Source organism: Leuciscus leuciscus (genome assembly GCF_965113295.1).
Source record: "Leuciscus leuciscus genome assembly, chromosome: 10".
NCBI classification, from domain to species: domain Eukaryota; kingdom Metazoa; phylum Chordata; class Actinopteri; order Cypriniformes; family Leuciscidae; genus Leuciscus; species Leuciscus leuciscus.
In genome coordinates this window covers 18,149,684-18,171,759 of record NC_138734.1, presented here as the reverse complement: position 1 = coordinate 18,171,759, position 22,076 = coordinate 18,149,684, and the positions used below count along the sequence as shown (strand labels likewise).

At 42.1% G+C, this 22,076-nt stretch overlaps 1 protein-coding gene and 1 long non-coding RNA gene across 2 annotated transcripts in view; both read left to right on the top strand.

Moving 5' to 3' along the window:
* Nucleotides 1–22,076, top strand: part of LOC309508523 — a 194,364-nt gene that overhangs the window by 95,208 nt on the left and 77,080 nt on the right. The window lies entirely within an intron of this gene.
* LOC309507190 (uncharacterized protein) lies at nucleotides 20,425–21,359 on the top strand. The gene is made up of 4 exons (XM_082181287.1): nucleotides 20,425–20,488; nucleotides 20,579–20,647; nucleotides 20,726–20,879; nucleotides 21,042–21,359. Exons 1-4 carry the CDS (start codon nucleotides 20,426–20,428, stop codon nucleotides 21,269–21,271), a joined length of 516 nt encoding a protein of 171 aa, XP_082037413.1. The 5' UTR covers nucleotide 20,425; the 3' UTR covers nucleotides 21,272–21,359.

The window sequence follows — 22,076 nt, the reverse complement described above, 5'->3', positions numbered from 1 at the left end:
GCTACGTAATATGCTATCAGTTTCTGATGCAGAAAAGTTAGTTCATGCATTCATGACCTCGAGACTAGATTACTGTAATGCTTTATTAGCTGGTTGTCCTGCATCCTCAATAAACAAGCTACAGTTAGTCCAAAATGCCGCCGCTAGAGTTCTTACGAGATCAAGAAAATATGATCATATAACACCGATTTTATCATCACTGCATTGGTTACCTATAAAGTTCCGTATTAATTACAAGGTATTGCTACTGACTTATAAAGCCCTAAACGGCTTAGCTCCAGTCTATTTAACGGATCTTCTATCACCCTATAATCCATCGCGCTCTTTAAGATCACTAAATTCAAGGCTTTTGGTCATACCTAGGATATCCAGAACCACCAAAGGAGGGAGAGCATTTTCACATTTGGCTCCAAAACTCTGGAATAGTCTTCCTGATACTGTTCGTTGCTCAGACTCGCTCTCCCAGTTTAAAACTAGATTAAAGTCGCATCTCTTCAGCCAGGCATTCATATAATCCTACAGTTCAAACTACAATCCGGCCTCTAGCTCATAAATGCCAGAGGAGAACTGGCCCCCGACTGAGCCTGGGTTCTCCCAAGGTTTTTTTTCTCCATTAGGTCACCTGATGGAGTTTTAGGACACCATTAGGTCACTTGATGGAGTTTTTCGGTTCCTTGCCACTGTTGCCTTTGGCTTGCTCAGTTGGGGATATTTTGGGGATATTTAATTTAATTTTATCAATCATTAAATTCCTCTTGAAACAAACTTTGTTGTATTATTTTATTTTAATACTGTGAAGCTGCTTTGATACAATCTGTATTGTGAAAAGCGCTATACAAATAAACTTGACTTGACTTGACTTGACACCTGGTAGATATTTTTGGTACAGCGCCTAAACAAAATCTCATAGGAACTTAAATTTTTGTGACATCAACTTCAAATTTGGAACATACCTTGGTTAGATATATGGCTTTTATTTGTATATGAATTAATATATGTATGTTATATTAATTAATTATTTTGGTTATATAAAATAAATATTTAGTACAGTACATTTGATTTGCCGTAAATTTAAACTTCCAAAACGTTTTCATACTTTCATTTTATAAAGTGCTTTCACTTCCTCAATAATCTAAAATAAAATTCCAAAATCATACTTGAATTACAACCTTTTAAGTTTGGATAATGCATTTTCACGTCTATTCTCAAAAAGGGGACTGACAGTTATGGGGTTAAAGAGACAATGAAAATAAATGCACAACAGTCAGGCATCACAAGTAAAAGTCATTTTACTGTGGTAAAAGACTTAATTTAGTCACTGTACATGTTGTAAAAGATACAAATTGGTCACTTTGACCCCAAGGAACACACAACACTTACAAACAATCTGTTTATGAAGTTCAATATATTAACTTTTTAACTCATTTTCTGTTTATAAAAGAGCGTTACAAAGTTACATACTTTATTAACAATTAATATTTTTCTAAAAACGAATTACTCAAGTGCCTTGGATTTTTTCTTATAAATAAAATAAAAAACATTTAGTGTTGAAGTCTATACAAATATTTAATATCTATACATATTATTGCAGAATTTACACTTTAAAAATGACACACACCATTATATACATATATTACAACTGTAAAAGACTGTCACGGTACGATTGATGAGGATGTAGGCGCAAGTGCAAAGTAAAAGAGTTTATTATAAACAGGTAAACACACAACACAGGAAGGAGGAATGATGTAATGTCCAGATAGCAACAATGATGATCAAAGGATAACGGTAGTGGCGTTGGTGGAAGATGATCAATGGTGAAAACCAGGAACAGACCGGAACATCCACATGGAGACGACACGGTAATCCAAATGAATATAGTAAATACATAAAACTACAACACCATTAACACAGAAACTGAAACTCAGACAATGAACCAGCAACTGACACAACACAAGACAGAGTATATATACACATGACCTAAATGAGTGGCAGCTGGCACAATGGAAGCAAGGAACAGGTGTAATCAGAGTTAATGAGTCCAGGTGAACACAATCAACACAGAACCAAACACAGAAAACACAGAACACAGTATATACTGTGACAGTACCCCCCCCCCTCTAAGGAGTGGCTTCCAGACACTCCCAAAGAAAGTTCAGGTGGGTGGAGGAACGGAGGTGGATCTGGGGGAGGGTAGGCGGGCCAGGTCCGTGAAGGGCAGGCAAAGTGGGCAGGGCAGGAAGCCAGGGCGGGACCGGCAAGGCAGGAAGCCAGGGCGGGGCCGGCAGTGCAGGAGGCCAAGGCGGATCCGCAGGCAGAACCTGAGACCAGGGTGGAGCTGCAACCCATGGTGGTGCCGGCGGCAACAGGAACCTGGGTAGAAGGAGAGAGCAGAAAGAGGCCCTCTGGCCCAGGTTAGACAAGGCAAGGAGTTCAAATTCAACCATCTTGGGCCAGGCAGGAAATTCAGGGAGCTCGGGATCGGCCATCTTGGGCCAGGCAGAGAGTTCAGAGAGCTCAGGATCGGCCATCTTGGACCGCACACTAGGCAATTCACTGGGCAGCACACTAGGCAGTTCACTGGGCAGCACACTAGACAGTTCACTGGGCAAGACAGAGAGACTTTGAGAGTCGTGCACGACCATTTTGGCAAGGGAAGAGAGTCTATGGGGCTTGGAAGCGACCATGTCAGCTGACCCACAGGATACTGGAAACTCAGGAGTAACCATCTCGGCCTTCACAGGAAACTCAGGGAACTCAGAAACAGGCCTTATGGTCAGGACAGGAAGTTCAGGAGACTTGGGTTCAGCAAACCTGGTCGAGATCAGAGGCTCAGGGGACTCAAATTCAAACCTTTCTGCCATGATAGGAAGTGCAGGAGACTCAGGTTCGGACCTCTCAGGCGTGACAGGAAATGCAGGAGACTCAGGTTCGGACCTCTCAGGCGTGACAGGAAGTGCAGGAGACTCAGGTTCATGGGTTTGAGAGACCTCTTGTGAAACGAAAGAGCAGAAAGCAGACCACACACACCACAGAGCCATAGCCAACACAGGCAGCACAGAAGTCAAAGGACATACCTCAGGCACTGTAGAGACCATAGAAATGGAAACAAACGGACTTAGAATCCCAGCCGCCCGTACCGACATCATCTGGGTATCCACCAGACTAGACATTAACCTCTGGGTCCTAGTATGCACTGGAGAGGTGGGTGAGGCGGTCATCTTGTGAAATGGCTCGGGTGTAGCAGCCATCCTGTGAAGTGGCTCGGGTGTGACAGCCATCTTGTGAAGTGGCTCGGGTGTAGCAGCCATCCTGTGAAGTGGCTCGGGTGTGACAGCCCTCTTGTGAAGTGGCTCGGGTGTGACAGCCATCTTGTGAAGTGGCTTGGGTGTGACAGCCATCTTGTGAAGTGGCTTGGGTGTCGCAGCGGTGGTCCTCTTGTGAACAGACTCATATGTAGCCATCTTAAGGATAGGTACAGGTAAGACAACGGCCCTCTGGGGAACGGATGCAGGTATGGCGACAGCCCTCTGGGAAACAGATGCAGGTATGGCCACTGCTGTCTCAAACACCGGTGCAGGCATGATGACGGCCCTCTTGAGAACTGCCACCGGTTTAGCCGTGGCCATCTTTAAAACAGGAGTTGACGTGATAGGCCTTGTGGAGAAGGGTGTTCTTCTAATTGCCAGTCTAGAACCTCGCCCTGGTCTAGCTGGTGTAATCGGTTCTAGACTGGCCCTCCTAGGACTCGGAGTAGGACTGGCAGCCACCTTAAGAACAGGTGCAGCAGTGGTAGCCATCTTGTGAACCGGCTTGGATCTCCTTTCCACCTCTCTCTCTCGTGGTCGACGCTCGGGAAAGAGCGAAATGATCATGTCCATCGCACTCGCTACATCCATGATGGGCTGGTTCATTCTGTCACGGTACGATTGATGAGGATGTAGGCGCAAGTGCAAAGTAAAAGAGTTTATTATAAACAGGTAAACACACAACACAGGAAGGAGGAATGATGTAATGTCCAGATAGCAACAATGATGATCAAAGGATAACGGTAGTAGAGAGTGCTGGATGATTGGTAGTGGCGTTGGTGGAAGATGATCAATGGTGAAAACCAGGAACAGACCGGAACATCCACATGGAGACGACACGGTAATCCAAATGAATATAGTAAATACATAAAACTACAACACCATTAACACAGAAACTGAAACTCAGACAATGAACCAGCAACTGACACAACACAAGACAGAGTATATATACACATGACCTAAATGAGTGGCAGCTGGCACAATGGAAGCAAGGAACAGGTGTAATCAGAGTTAATGAGTCCAGGTGAACACAATCAACACAGAACCAAACACAGAAAACACAGAACACAGTATATACTGTGACAAAGACTTGCAAGTTCAGACACCTACAGTTCACTATTATTTACAGCCTGAGGGAGGGGACAAACCAAGTTCTCTTTGTCCTCACTCACAAATTCCCTTATTTCATTGTAAAGATACTGTTGCCTTTTAGCATCAAGGCCCTTTGGATGGAGTTGACAAGGCAATGCATTTGGGTCAAGAGCAAGAGCATCAAAGTTTATGTCATTTTTGCCCAAGTCTTGGGAAACTTCATCACTGTTTAGGAATTTTTTCATTGTGACAAGTGTGGAGCCCTTACTGAATGAGAAATGTTGATAGCTTTTAATGTTGTCTAATTTTCTGAAATATGTACCCAAGAATGTGCTCCATTCATACATTGGTACAAGAACAGTACCATCCTCTTTACCACAAAGACACGGTACATTGACCCCAGATGGACTTGATCTTTCAACTACTTGGGCAATATCATCTAAACCAGGGGTGTCAAACTCATTTTGGTCTGGGGGCCGCATACAGCTTAATCTGATCTCAAGGGGGCCAGACTAGTAAACTCATAGCAAACTTACATAGAACTAACAATAAGTCAATTTTTTTCTTTGTTTAAGTGCAAAGAAGAAGTAAATTATAAAAATCTTTATATTAAATGAATTGTCCTTTTACAAAATATATTATGAACAACCTAAGTAGTATGTGCAATTTCAACAACACTATTACTCAGTTAAACATTTATTTAAGTACATTATGCATAAAAACTGATCACAGTTATTGTACAATGTCGCAAAATATTTAATCACAATTTTGTGGAACTTAAAAACACTGTCCTGCATGTTAACATAAATCAAACATCAAAATATAGAAATTATTTAAAATCCGTTTTCCAATTCTGGGAAGCAATTCTGAACACATGAATTGACTCCACACAATTAAAATCTTAAGTGGCAGCTGTTTTAAAAAAGAAAATCTTTGTAAAATTAGCTAATTTATACATAAGTATGTATGTTTTTTTAAAACAGAGGTTTTTTTTTTTGTTGTTTTTTTTTTTTAGTAAACAAATTTACTTTATCAATTTGCCCCTGAAACTTGGCATCTTTTAGCCTGCACAAGTGCATCAATATCAGGCATCATGTCCTGAGTAGCAGCCAATTTTAGAATCTCATTTAAGTGCTTATGTGTGAGCTTTGAGCGCAGCTTCGTTTTATTAATGTTCATTACTGAGAAAACTTGCTCACAAAGGTAGGTAGTCCCAAACATGCACAACATTTTTGCAGCCAGTGCTGTTAATTTAGGATAGCCTGGCAGGAGATACTGATAAAATGTGTCCAAGCCCACAGAGGCAAATTTGTCCTTCAATTCTACATCACACTGCAAATCAATTATTTCAAGTTGCATGTCAACGGGCACATCAGAAGCTCTGACTGTGAATGGTGAGCGAAAAACTGCGAATTCTGTCTCGAGTTCGCTAAAGACCTGAAATCGTTTCTCAAACTCCCTCAGCAACCCTGAAATCTTGTCTTTGTACTGTCTCATGTCAGGATTAACGCTTGCTGCGCACACGTCTCTTAGACAGGGAAAATGAGCAGGGTCACCGCTTGCCATCTGCGTCTCCCATAACGTGAGCTTTAACTTGAATGCACGTATGCTGTCATAATACTGTGTTACAATTTTTTTGCGTCCTTGCAACATTTTGTTCAGATTATTCAAGTGCTCTGTAATATCAACCATAAATGCAAGGTCCTGCAGCCATAGTGGGCACTGTAATTCCTTAACAGGTTTACCTTTTCCCTCCATGAAATGTCCGATTTCCCCACGTAGATCAAAGAAGCGCTTCAGCACAGCACCTCTGCTTAACCATCTTACTTCAGTGTGGTATGGAAGACCATGGGTAATGTTACAGTCACTGAGAAGGCTGTCAAACTGACGATGATTGAGACCTCTGGCTCGGACGAAATTAACAGTTCGGACAACCACCTCCATGACGTGATTCATTTTTAACGACTTGCAGCATAATGCCTCCTGATGCAAAATGCAATGAAATGTCCAAAAATCACCCCCTCCATTTGCGGCTTGTACTTTCTCTCTGAACTTAGTCACAACACCTGCCTTTTTCCCGATCATTGACGGCGCACCATCAGTGGCCAGGCTTACGGCGCGGGACCAGTCCGCCCCGACTCTGTCCAGCGCTCCAACGACGGAGCGGAAAATGTCCTCAGCTGTTGTGGTGTCGGTCATGGGCACCAACTCAAGAAACTCCTCTGTGACAGTAAAAGTCTCGTCAACTCCACGAATGAATATGGCCAGTTGAGCGACATCCGTAATATCAGTACTCTCATCAATTGCAACAGAAAATGCCAGAAATGACTCCACTTTGCGTTTCAGCTGGCTGTCCAAATCTGCCGATAGTTCCGAAATCCTGTCTGCCACGGTATTTCTCGTCAAGCTAATATTGGCAAAAGCTTGTCGCTTCTCAGGACACACAATTTCGGCAGCCTTCAGCATGCAATTTTTAACGAACTCCCCCTCACAGTACGGCTTTGATGCTAATGCGATTTCGTTAGCAATTAGGTAGCTGGCTTTCACTGCAGCATCACTGACCTCTCGGCTCCGGGTGAAAACAGATGGCTGTTTCCTCAGACCCACCAACATTTCATTTACCTTCTGCCTTCTCAGTTCTCCGTGCAAGCTGTTGTATTTTTCGCCATGCTGAGTTTCGTAGTGGCGCCGAATATTATATTCCTTAAGCACCGAAACTTGCTGCGTGCACACCAGGCACACAGGTTTCCCATTCACCTCCGTGAACATATAGGAAGAGGTCCATTTTTCTTGAAAAATCCGACACTCTGTGTCCACTTTTCTCTTTTTTTTGACAAAGACATTTCGCTGATGAGTAATCAGGGCCAACAGAAAAGCGGGTAAACTGACAGAACAAAATGCCACTCACTCTGAAGCTCGGAGCAGATGGCGCGCGCGCCTGTATGATGTGACGACGTGAGAGCGTTGGGGCGGCGCCCGCGCCATCAGCCAATGAATTGGCGTGATTCTATAAGGCTTCAGACAATCGGCACACTCAGAGGGCGTTCCCACTGCGTCTTAAAGCTACGCAGCATTGAGTGAACCTATGAAAGAAAACTGATAGAACCAAACGCCACTCAGACCCTGAAGTTCAGTGCTGCTGTTAGTTCCGCCGAAAATGAAAATTATTTTTTTTCATATTGCAGATTTATCCCCCGGGCCGGACTGAACCTCCTGGCGGGCCGGTTCCGGCCCGCGGGCCGTAAGTTTGACACCCCTGATCTAAACAGTCAACCTTATTTCTTCTCAAGTTACTTTTAAAGAGTCCAAAGCACCAGTCACAGGAAAACTTTGTGTGACCAGTAAGAAGGAAGCTCATTGTGACTGACACATGGCAACCTGTCAAGACACGCCACAAAATATACCACATCACAAAATAATTCTTATTTTGCCCCGCACAGTTATCTGCATGGAGATGCATGTGCTTTTCACCCAATCCATAGTTCTCAAGGAAATGGTGCAAAAGGCTAATAACACAGTTGTTACCTTTCCCAGTCTGTATGGATTCATCCAACAGGAAAGTGACTTGTTTTGGCAAGGCCTCACATGCTACACCAAAAACGCCACATTTACGCGGTGTTTTAAAATACATTGGACCTGGTTGTAGGGGATTGGTGGGGTAGTGAATCTGTTGTGCAAAGTCCATGCTATAATGTGTCATGCTCTCAAAGCTACAAGGAATGTGTGGACCTAACTCTAACTCAGCAGGCAAGTTTGCTTTTGAATCCTTACAAAGTTGCTGATAGTATGAACGTTCTATTCTAGCTTTCTCTAGATGATCTGTGGCCAGACGATGCAGCTCTGCCTTCTCTGCATCAGACCTATTGGCAGCCTCACTGATATTTTTTTGATACTTTTGGCATGTCCAACATAAGTCAGTTGCTGGCCGCATTGTGACAATAAATGGTGCAACCTCCCGCCAGATGCGACGAAATGTAACAACTGAGACCACACGCCGGTTTGTCGCAGCAACTGCCACACAGTAATCGGAGTACACCATTGCCTTTGTGCAGTTAGTTGGGAGCAGTTTCAAATCACTTCTCCAAAAGCCTGGTACCCTCCCAGGAAGATGAATGCCATGAGTTTCTGCATAGTTAAAAATGAAATGCGCAACATACACATTGTCATCTTTCTTAAGTGCATTAGGAGGCTGACGCTTTTTGTTGCCATGGATGTAGGATGGAGTAACACCGTGCTCCTTGTAATGCTTAATAAGAACATTTAGCTTGTCTTGCCCAATGGTGTGAAGATATTTGAATGTATCTGCATATTTTCTCGCCATGGTGAAAGAAATCAGTTCTTTGGGACTTTCGAGATGTCTGTTCTTTTTTTCGCAAACAGGATGTCAGCTGGGAGAGATGCATTCCACACGAGAGTTTGGCTAAAATGGCAATATCTAGCTCTACCCTTGTCATTTCCAGGTAACAGCAACGAATCATCTGCAGCTCCTCTTGTTTAAAACGTGTTGAACATGGATAACCGTCATTGTGTTTGCAAGTACATACAAACTCTTGAATTTCATCTTCATCATCATCTTGAACTGCAGCTGGTGGTACCTGTGCTACATCCTCAATAATAGGATGGTCATCATCTGAAATAAGAAAGGACACATAAATAACTGTTAGACTATATTAAATGTTTTAAAAATAGCTAAATCAGTCATGCACTCCTAATACATCAACCCTGACAATGCATCACCTATTTCACCTGGACAGTGCACCTAAGACCTGTTAAAACTTGTAGGCCTATAACAACAAACTTGTGATAATAATAAAAATAAAAATAACTAGACTAGGTTACGTACGTCGCAGAGTTAAGAAACTCTGTATGTTTTGTATTTGTTCAGAATCAACTCTTATCAGGCACATTAATAATCACTGAGTGTATTACAGTATATTCAACAACTTATAATACATAACAGCTTCAATATCTCCTCGAGAAAATATGACTTTACCCGTTGCATAAGCTAGCTTTAGAAAATCTTAAAACATTTTAGTTTGGAAAATCACATTTATATGAAAATGGTGCGTGGCAAAATCAAGAAGAAAAAGAAAGCTCTGTCAGGAGCACTAAGAGCACTGTATCACTACACAAGGAGACTAGCTACCAGTAAGTTAGTCCTGAAGAGGACAGCAACCACTTAGTAAGTAGGGCCTAAGTTAGTGAAGTAAGTTTTCTGTTGTTTATACTGGGCATAGTCTCTGAACTTTTGATCACTGCATGTTTAGATAGCACTAACGTTACTTGTTTATTGTACAATACATTGTATTGTGTACGCAAACACAGCGCACAAAAATAATAACGTTAGCATACCTTCATCGGACTCCTCCTCTTCGGTAACTTCATCATCAGATCCTTCATCTACATCTCTGGATGTGAAATAGTCCATTATGACATCATTTAGGGCACTGACATCCCCAGGAATTAGCAGATTGAGGCGAGCGAGATCATTTAAGTGAGCAGCTATTTCAGACTCTGTTGTTCTCTTGTTCTCCTCCATCTCGCGATTGTTATAAAACTGCGTGACGTTATAGTTTAAACAGGATTGGCGCGAAATGCGCACTAATACACATTCACTGTACATGTTATGTGGTTTATTTTATAGGTAAACTATCTTTGTAGTGTTAAGAGACGGACAGATGTATGGGATATAGGCTACGGCGATTGTTTTGTTTTTTTCACCTCTGCCGGGCGTTAGAGAAAATGGTCGCATAGACTGCATTAGAGAAAGAGAGTATTTTCAGCTTGACACTATCACTGTTTTTCTGCACTAAACAAGGGAATTTTGCCAAGATATTTTCAGAGATAAGAGAAAAGATGTTATAGAATAATAATTTAATGAAAAAAATTTTTTGACAAAAAACTGACATTCAAACTATTTTGGAATTTACTGAAAACGGCCCAGCGCGACATCCGACGGGTTTTCCCAGATCGCATCACACACACATATATATATATATATATATATATATATATATATATATATATATATATATATATATATATAGCTCTTGCATTCTTTCTTGTGGCTATACAGTAGGTGACACACCTGAATGAATGGCTCATTAAGTATGCGGGCCCCATTGTCTCCTCAGGTGTGAATCACTAAATATGCATGATGGTGTTGAATTGTTGACGCCCCTTGCACATATGGCCTTTACAAACAAAAAGTGTTTTACAAGATTTAAATCAATGTATTGTGTTATGTGAATGATAAGGGCAGGATGATTTTCACATCATTTTGAAGAAAAAACTCTAGGCAACGACATCCATTAGTCAAAAGTCTTATTGTCACATATTTAGTATGTGTTTTGTGGCCTTATTTCAGAAACTTTAGTTTTTAGTTTTTTCAATAACCATGCATAAACATTATTCTCTCAAAAATACAAACATGTACATGCATGTTGCTCACATATTATGGTAGCCCTGTTTGTGCTAAATAGAGTGTAATTATACCTTTTCCATTAATATGTTTATAAGCTACTGAAAAAAGCACAAATGTCAGGGCATGTCAGAACATCTCAAGGACCCCAAAAACCCCTCAGACCCCAGAGGGTTAATGCAACTTTGCAACATGCACTCATCTCAATGAACGTCTCACTCAACGTCTTATTTATTTTTTTATTCTGCAATTTATTTCATTCAATTTAAGACGCAGACGTCACGTAAATAACGCGTGGCTATGGCGCGCGTATGAGGTGTGATTTGTGCACTTTTTTATGAGGTGTGATTTGTGCACTTTTTGGCGATCGCGAAGCAAACTGAGAGGTGAACTAACGTGTATACGCTCGCCAGTCGTCTGGCCAAAATCCCATAGTAATCAGGCGTCAGCCGTAAGATATGAGACGTTAGACGTCACGGTCACGTGTTGGAGCTGCGCTCAAAGTGCGCGGCGGCGACGGAGCTGAGAAAGGATTTTTTTACTGGATAACGTACGTGTGGATAAACGTTTGGATAACGTACGTGTGGACTGGGCGGAGACAGTCCATCGGGCGGCCAGGGCGGAGACTTTCCCTCGGGCGGCCAGGACGGAGACTTTCCCTCGGGCGGCCAGGGCACAGGAACAGGCACCACCGGCTCAGGAACAGACACCACCAGCTCAGGAACAGGAACAGACACCACCGGCTCAGGAACAGGAACAGACACCACCGGCTCAGGAGCCACAGGTTCAGCGTCGGTCATCCTCTCCAAAAGCACAGGCTCGGCAGACGTGACGTGAACAGGCTCTGCGGTGGCCATCCTGTCCGAAGACACAAGCTCGGCAGGCGTGACGTGAACAGGCTCAGCGGCGGCCATCTTGTCCGAAGACACAGGCTCGGCAGGCGTGACGTGAACAGGCTCGGTGGCGGCCCTCTTGTCCGAAAACCCAGGCTCGGCTGGCGTGACGTGAACAGGCTCGGCGGAGGCCATCCTGTCCGAAGACACAGGCTCTGGATCGGCAGACGTGCCAGGTCGCTGGGGTGGCGCTGGCAGGGCGAGCAGCTTGGGCAGGGCCGGTAGGGCGAGCAGCTTGGGCGGGGCTGGCAGGGCGAGCAGCTCGGGCGGGGCCGGTAGGGCGAGCAGCTTGGGCGGGGCCGGTAGAGCGAGCAGCTCGGGCGAGGCTGGCAGGGCGAGCAGCTTGGGCGGGGCTGGCAGAGCGAGCAGCTCGGGCGAGACCGGCAGGGCAGGGTACCAGGGCGACGCGTCAGGGATGGCAGTCACCTCCGGGATGGCCTCCGGGTTAGGAGTCACCGGACAGGTCATTGAGGGGGCCTTTCTCCTCCTCCTCCTCCTCCGTCTCCGGACCACCGGAACTGGGACTACCGGAACTGGGACGACCGGACTCGGGACCACCGGAACTGGGACCACCGGAACAGTTACGGAGGGAGCCTTTCCCCTCCTCCTGTGTCTTGGAGCCACCGGACTCTGGACCACCGGAACTGGGACCACCGGCACAGGGACCACCGAACTCGGGACCACTGGGCTAAACCCTGGCTCAGATCTGGAACCGCTGGACAGTTCGGGCTTGGGGCTGAAAAAAGACCGAAGCGGAGAGTGGTGTTGGAGTCCATATCCACCACCTCCTCCCCTGCGGCCTCCACGGGTCCCACGAAAAATGACTAGACGGGTTCCCTTAAACAAATCTCTCCTCTCCCGTTCGGTGGCTGGGGAAGAGAAGTCTGAAAACATACCGCTGGATCTTTGTGGTGACGGAGTCCTTCTGTCACGATCTCACACACAGGAAATAGGGCAAAGATCCAATCGCAGTAAAGCCCTCATTATGCTTCTGCGTCAACTCCACGGCGTAGCTACGCCGTCACTCCAACGGCGTCGTGACCGTTTTATGGTTCTGCGTCGGGTTGCGTTGCATCGCGGTGCATTTCACCGCCAGAACGCTAGGGGGGTGGTGTGGTTCGCGAATCTCTTTCCTAGTTTGTTTTGGTTCCATGCGCCGGTTCCGCTTTTTCATTTCCGACAATGGCGAGCGAAAGAGAGAGAGTGTTGTTGCAGCTGGAGCTAATCAACAAATGATTTTATTGCAAATGTTTAATCGTAGAAGAAAAAGACGTCAGCGAAGGTGGTCTGTACGACCAGTGCACGAAGACAGGGGAAGGATTGGCGAATTTGTTACGGTTGTTCGACCGCTGAGGGACTTGGACGAAGAAATGCACTTTAAGTATTTTCGGATGTCGAAAGGTCGATTTGACGATCTTGTTCATCGTTTAAAGCCGTTAATACAGCATCAGACTACACACAGTATGCCTATTGACCTCGCTCAGAGACTGGCAGTGACTTTAAAGATTTTATCTTCGGGTGCAAAGATCACCGGGTTGGGCTACAAAATGGGTTCGACCACGGTGCCATGGCAGGATAATGTAGTGTCCCGTGGCAGACTTGGTTAATTACTTGATATCCATGATGTACCCGTGAACATTGTATTGTAAATAAACAACAAACTTTTTTTCAAAACAAACATTGATTTGATTGATTGAAGTTTATTTCTAGCAACAACAAAAAAAGAAAAGAATATATATAAATATATACATATACACTACCGGTCAAAAGTTTTAGATCGGTAAGATTTTTAATGTTTTTAAAAGAAGTCTCTTCTGCTCACCAAGGCTGTGTTTAGTATATAAAAAACAATAAAACAAAACATATTTTATGACAATTTAAAATGACTGTTTTCTATTTTAATATATTTTACTCCGGAAATATGTATAATCTGACCAATCACAGCCCCTGCGGTCTGCGTCACCGCGACGCGTAGTTACAATTTTTTGGAGGTGCACGTCAAGCTACGGCGGAGGGGTCGCGTCGAGGTTCGCGTCGACGCAGAGGGGTCCGCGGGGGTACGCCGTCGATTCGACGCAGAAGCATAAAACAGGCTTAAGTATGTTTATTATAGGGTAATCCAAATCGTTGTCCTACAGGCAGGGGTCAAACTCCATATAATCAATCCAAGAAACAAGAAACAAGAAACAAGAACAGGCTAGGATAGAGCTGAAACAGACCTCAAAGTGGTGGACAATATACAAGGACTCCGTGACACATACTAAAACAGACAGGGTTATATACACAGGGAAATGACAATGCTAATGGGGAACAGGCTGAGTGCAATGATCAGTGATAAGGGACAGCTGAGTGCAATGAAAAGACAGGGATCATGGGGAATGTAGTTCAAGAGTGTGATGGACACCGTGGGGAAGGAGGACATCTAGTGGTGACCCAAGGAACATAAACCAGACACTGTGACAGATATGGCAAAAGTTGAATCTATCAACTAACGTTAGCTCCGCTGTTGGGAAAACGCTCTGGTTGGTTGAAGCGCTGTCCTATTGCGTGCAGAGGGAATTTAAAAGACAGCCGTTTATCCCGCCCATCGGATTAAGCCGTGTCTATGGTGAGTTGCCAGACTAAACATCTTGATGTAGGTCTGGCTTGCCAGGCTACGCGACAGATCCACACACACAACAATCAACACATGGACGTGAGAGATCCACACACACAAAGCAATCCACAAATGCACGCGAGAGATCCACAAACACAGTGATCCACAAATGTACGCGAGAGATCCACACACATGCCAATCATGCATTATTGTCCTTACTCACATTGCTTTGCTCACAATCCACAAATGCTTTATCTGTACCTGTAATTTCATGCACAGCAAATCACAAGTCTTTTGCATTGGTGTTTTGCCTTAAGAATGCCAGTGAATATGCGCTTTTGTATCTGTGGAATCTTTAGAGACTGTCATTCCGCGGCCTTGATTCACAAATGCACACAAGCCTATCTGTCCCCGTTACATGCAAAGATGCGATATGTTGTCTTCCTCCAGAGGGCGCTAACCGGCCTTCGAGCTGAATCTTCCAAAGGGCTGGATTCATTTCGTTTTCTGACTTGGCGAGACAACTGAAGTCTAAACATTTTTCACTAAGGCCATCCTTAAAAATATTCTTGTTTGCCGTAACCCGACCGACCCTGTCAATTTAGGACCAACCCAATTATTATTATTATTTTCCTTTTAGTCCGACCGACTTGCCGGTTGTAAACTTGCGTTGAGACCGACCGATTTCTTTTTACTCTTCAAACAACTAAAACAAATGCAATAAAATAATATTAATTATATTTTAGTAAGTATTGTGAATATAAATTGCCTATAGGCCTACATACAAATGTAGGCTACGTTCTTTCTTTTAAATAAAAACCCGTTGGGTCATCTATGATTATTAGGGCTAAAACGATATGCGATATGAAAACGAACGCGGTGTGAGAAGGCAGAATCGCCACACACCCCTTTCAACTCCCAGAGTTATCCTTCCTGTCCAGATCTAATGCTACCACATCTTTAAATTACTATTGGGCAATTCCAGCATTATGGACGTGACATTTGCAGTCAAAACTTGAAATATAAATTCTCAGAAAATAAATTTAATACCAATATATTAAAACGTCCCATACTCCCTTAATAAAGGAGTCCAGACATTAGGAAAATATAATTCTACATGCGTTTTATTAGGGGTGTAACGATTCATCAACTACATCGATGTATCGATTTATATTCCTACGATCCAACTGGATCGATCTGTGCTCGGCAAGTTGGCCTTCCGGACGACATATATCGATCTAATATCGTTTTAAAAGGTAATGAATCGATTGTATCGATACTAGGAAATAGCGCATTGGATTTTAGCACGTTAGACTTTATATGGATGTTTTTTCTTTGCACATTTAATGATAAAGGCGTTAAACGTGACTTGATTCAGTCTGCCTATCTGTGACGTCGTCGCCATGCGTGACGCGCCAGCAGCAGCGCGACAACAGTCAAGCAGCGCAAAGTCTCTCACCTCAGAAAAACTGACTTTCCTAGTCCTCTCAGCCGATATACTGCAGGAGCGCGCACTCTTCAACTGCACGCGCAAATGCGGCGGAGCGCGCTGTATCACTTCACTAAAGTCATACGAGAATGCAACGTCGAAAATTAGTAAGTTAAGAAATAAAAGTAAAATACCAATATATTACGTTATTAAATAGTGTGTTGCTATTTATCAGGAGCAGTTTCCATGTTTCTTTACCAGTGCTTCCAAGTATTGTGTATCACCATGGTAGCCTAATTGTTGTTTGTTTCCATAACAAAATGCCACTTACTGGTTATTTTGTATATTTTTATATGACTGTGGTGGCTCATACCAAGATTGTATTAACAAAAACTAGTTTGGGACTGCTATTAAATAGCTTAACCTCGCAGTGCCTACTGTCTATCAGTATTTATCATATTCTTAATTTTTTTATGTTAAGTAAAGGGGGACAGAACTTGTGTGTCAACAATTTTTGTGTAAACAAATGTATTATAATAGGCTTATATAATTTCTAAAAAGGTGGGTCGCGGCTTGATGACCATGGGGAAATGTGGGTCCCATAGCCAAACTATTCAAAACATCATTCAATGTTGTGATAATCGTAATTAATAATCACAATTACAATTTCAAGGGAATAATCAACAATTATCATTTTTGACATAATCGTTCAGTCCTACCTATTAAAATAAAATGTGAATGCATTTGACATTAATTTGTGTTTTACTTGTTTGTTTATATCCATAGTTAATTGATACCTGATTCACTTACAATAATTTTTGGCTAAAAAGTCACTGAATCGATTTCAAGCCACTGAATCGTTTCGGATCGTATCGTTCTAAATGAACCAATATCGTCCTTGAATCGTATCGACAACCATGAATCGTGAATCGAATCGAATCGTTGTTAAAACGAATCGTTACACCCCTACGTTTTATATTTAATATGAGGGAAATACACATGCGGGACACAAAACATCTTTAACTTTAAGGTGGCAAAATATTTTTTAGTAATTCTGTGAATTACACTGCGCAAACCAAAAGTAATACTAGGCTACCCACCGGATGAAGAAGGGTTGGCTCTCCACAGAACATAAAATATTCATTTCATTTTATTTTTAGTGTTCGCATTTATGAGGAATAAACAATGTTACAGACGTGACAGTTCTCCGTTACGGACGTGAGCGCTCTGAAAGCGGCACTAAAAGTGACATTAAAACTTTCACAGAGACCTCAAATAGGCATTTTAAACACCAAATATTAAGGATTGGCATATCAAGCAAAATAATATTCGATGATTGTTCAAAAATCGTCTCCCCCACATGCTCACAGGTAAGATGGCGTTCGTTCAAATCCCGTAGGCCCGGGGTTTTCAAAGTGGGGGCCGCTAGGGGGCGCCAGGGGGGCCGCAGCAAGTTGGAAAAAAAAACTGTTAAAAAACGTAAAAATATTTGTTAATATGAGTATTGTTATGAAATAGCATTATAATAATTTGTTGCATAGCCTATCTGAACATTATACTTTTAATGCTAATATTTTAAAGATGAACTGATTGATCGGCTGGTGACCGGTTTTATGCCGGTCAAATGCACTCGGGCGTTGCATCATCAGCATCACGCGTGCACACGGAACGCAACGCACATGTAGGAAACCTTGTGAATTACGGCCGTTTCTATGGAACGCTAAAAGGCTCACAATGCGGCACTTTACTACCTCGTTTTGTTAAAAAAAACGGCGTAAAAAGCGCCGTTTGAACGGCCAGGACGCCACTTTTTACGCCGCCTAAAAGCGAAACGCCGTAAAAAGTGCCGTGGAATTGTGTAAACAACAGCGTATTTTTCGTCGGTCTGGAGGCGGCGAAAAAAATGACGCTCTATGTGCTCATGTAACGCCGCTTTTTACGAGGCACAGTGTCCCCAATGACGCGTATCATAACGCGTCACAAGACACGTAGTGTTAAATGATAATGATCTCCACCCTGTCTTTTCCAAAGCCAATAAATTTGAACTGGTATCACCCAATCAGTAAAGAACAAGAACAGACCACATTAATCCAACCCAGCACAAGGATGAGCTTCCATGCCTCAGCTCACTGAATGTATACTGAATGTTGCTGAAACTGAGAGAGATGGTTTAGCTCACTGCTAACGTTGCCGCCTTGTAAGGCAAGTCTTCAACTGGATTAGTTCTATTATGTTAATATATGTTGGGGGAAACAATACGACTGTATAAGCTACAATTTATCTGTCTACAGTCATTGTTTCCGAAGCAATGACATTGTCTAACAAACAAATGTGTAAGGGGAGTGGCGGCAAGGCAAGGTTATTTATAAAGCACAATGCATAAAGTGGCAATTCAAAGTGCTTTACAAATAATCAGATGAAAAAACACTGAGAATGTGCGGTAAAAGAACATAGAGAAATAAAAGAATAAAGTGGGCCTATTATAATGATAAATAAAATATGCCTAAAAACTTGCCTTACAAGACGGTAACGTTAGCAGTGAGCTAAACCATCTCTCTCAGTTTCAGTACATTCAGCAACATTCAGTATACATTCAGTGAGCTGAGGCATGGAAGCTCATCCTTGTGCTGGGTTGGATTAATGTGGTCTGTTCTTGTTCTTTACTGATTGGGTGATACCAGTTCAAATTTATTGGCTTTGGAAAAGATTGGCTTTATGATGCGCGTCCTTGGGGACACTGTGCCCCGTAAAAAGCGGCGTTACATGAGCATATAGAGCGTCGTTGTTTTCGCCGCCTCCGGACCGACGAAAAATACGCTGTTATTAACACAATTCCAGAGAAGGGTCTGGCTGCAGACTGTGGGAGAGTGGAGCTCCACTCTCAGACAGGAAATACGTCACCTCCACTTGGAAAATTTGCGGGGTTTTTACATTCCACATACTTCGCTCATGACTTCGCTGTGGGGAAACATCAGCGATTTTCTCCCCTTCTATTCAGGTATTAATTCTAATGATTTTTTTAAAATATAATGTTGTATAATGTTTGTAGAGTGTGCAGGTGTGAGTATTATATCGATTGCTTGTTAATTTAAATGTTTTAAAGTTCTTTAGTTAAGAGATGCACGAACGCAAATCTCCATTTAGAGCAGTAATGGCGCGAGACCACATAAGTTATAATGTTAGATAACATTTTAGTGTTGGTGTGTTGTACGTATGTTCGTATTTATTGTTTAATTCTGTTTATTTAGTGCTGATTGTTGATTCACGGGTATTGAGAAGTGTAAATGTGAAGAGAATTTGAGGAATCTAACGTTATGCATTTTCAGTTAAAACAATTAACTAACTTTGTACGGTTTATTAATCCGTGGGCACGATTTGTTAAACTGAGGGAACAGTTTTAAGAATTTGTGAGTACAGTTTATAAACTGTGGGGACGGATTGATTTTTTTCTTCAGTTTTTTTACTGTTTTCATTCACGTTTTCTCACTCACTTTCAGACTCACTCCACAATCTAGGAAGGCAAGAACAGGGTTCTCAAGTTTTATCAAAAGCTTGGAGTGAGATCACATGCGGTTAGGGGAGGAGCCCTAATGGAGCCCCGCCCCCCAATTTTACCCATTGTTCATAATTAACCAGCACAAATTGAAATTATAACAATTGGTAAATCTGATAAATGACAGAGCAATTCATCACATCAAATATACTCTTTAATGTTAGGCTATATTTCAAAATTACAAATATACAAAAATTACAAAAATATAACAAATTGCTCCAAACAGTTTGGAAAAACAAATATATTAAAACATATTATATAAACAAACTTTTATGTTAGATGCGATTAATCAATTTGACAGCACTAGTTTAAACATACTTTTTTTTTTTTATGTTTGTTGTAGTTTTTTTATATATATATATACATTTTTGAGTCATGAATAATATTATCATTTTCTTGAACTTATAAAAACTCTGGTACAATGCTAATTTTTATCTCAAATGGTAAAATAAATTTTTGCTTTTTCCCTGACATCTTTGAAAAATACAAATGCAATGGCAATGATTAATGTATGTTTTGACAGGATATAAAATATTACCCAGAGCACTCTGCTTTAATACATGTAGCCTTAATGTAACTAGAAAGACTATTAATACAGTATAATATATCATTTAAAATAAAATTAAGAAATACATCTTCATTCATTCCCATACGCACTAACATTTCCCTTAGTTTCAGATAACGTAAGCTAGCCGAACTGAGCCAAAGCTTCTGGCCTGGTTGCAAAGTAGTTGTAGAGTTTTTGACTGCATTAATAATAATGTATACGATGGGCTATACATGTTCTAGCCTAAAAATGTTAGACGAGCTTTCTTCCAACTTACCTTCTCCATCACGACGTGTGTTCGCGCGATGTTGTTGGTTACCTAGTAACGAACGTACGGTGGCCGAGAATGTTCCGTCAACTTCCGTGTGTTCGCGCATCTAACGCAATCTGGCCGAGATACGTGCTGGCGGCAGGAAACTTCACTTTGTGTGCCTGCGCCTACAACGTTATATATAAAGCTTGCAGGACAACTTGGTTGGCATTGCCTTTTCAGCGTGAGAAATACACGGTGTGGCGTGTGAGCGTGTGAACTGGTTGAATTGCGTGTGTCTCACGGCCAATGCGTGAGACTTGAGAACCCTGCAAGAAGATGGGGGATGGGAGTCTGCTGCCTGTCTTTCGTGTCCCTAGGAAAAGGAGACACAGCACTTTGGTAATATTTCAGTAAAAAGTAGTGAAAGTAGCATGTATAAATGTGCAGCTGTTTCTTAAATGATCTGTTTTTCTGTTTTGCTTTCTGAAGGTACCTACACTCCCAGCAAAGATCAAAAGGGTTTCACAGTATGGTGCAGTGGCCACTGACATTTTGCAGGCATGTGTTCATATTCACTTTAATGTTGATGAAATGGCTTGCAATGACTCCATATTAAATAATGTTTCAAATCTACAGTTGCCCGATGACATTCTCCAGAGGATCCTTGTCTTCGTAGTTCTAGAAGACGGCTGCTCTGCAATCCTGAGGCTGGCTCTGGCATGCCAGACATTTAACAAAATTGTCAGCCAGGAGCATTTTCAGCAGGAGGCACACTTCAGATGGCTTGATAGTGAGTTCAATAAGTGTGGTTGCCCCATCTTGTTTCTTGTCTAAACAATTAGGCTAGGTTAATCTCACTCCATTTCCCTAACTTGAAACTTTTTACAGTTAAAGATTTGTTCATTTATTGTCTGAATTGTGTGACTGTCATTGTCATTTTGATATTGGACAGGTGTAGTGAATTGGGAAAGACTTTCAAAGAGACACCGGCAAAGCTACAGAAAGCCGTACACCATCTCTAGATGCAGCCGTCTACAATGCAGCCAGCTTTACAAAGACTGTGGGTCTGGCTACCAGGGAAATGGACAACGGGGAGTGCTTGTGGGGTTTTACTCCTCAGATGACAACCCTGGCTACTGTAGCTGGGATTGTTTTTTGGACGATGGAGGTCTTGAAGAGTGAAGTGTGTGTGTGTGCGCGCAATGTGTCTGATGTAACAATTTGTCAATTCAAGTGTGAGTTCAAGTGTGTTGTCAATAAAAAAAAAAAAAAAAAAAAAAAAATTATATATATATATATTAGGGCTGTCAATCGATTAAAATTTTTAATCGCGATTAATCGCATGATTGTCATGAGTTAACTCGCGATTAATCGCATTTAATCACACTTTTTTTTTTTTTTATTCTAAATGTACCTTGAATTAATACTTTTCAAGTTTGTAATACTCTAATCAACATGGGAATGGATAAATATAGATGCTTTATGCAAATGTATGTTTATTATTGAAACCATAGTCAATATAGAGCATAAGGACGAGACATGTTTCAAAGGTCATAGATGTTTTTCAAAGAACTTGTTCATGTCTATTAGACACATGTAGAAAGAACAAAAAAATGCCAGGTTACCATTACTTCTCTTTCTTTGCACTGAGCAATTTACTAACACAAACATGTTTAGATTTTTGCATGACCGGGCAGCTCTTCTGAAAATGCTAAATGTACATTTATTATTTATTATTACATTGTAGTTTGTCTCTCTCTGTGCCCATTTTGATGAAGCTAAATTCTCAATAAAACTGTTTTCATTGGTATATTTTACTGTTTCTGTTGTCAAACAACGGAATGAATTTGAAATGGTGACTGAAACGCGACCCATTAAGACATAACCAGCTCTCCCTTCCAAGATGTTAAGTTAATCTGCACAACAATTCTGATCATCGAGCCGTCGTCTGGTGAAATCAAATTCACATAAGATAAAGATAATATCT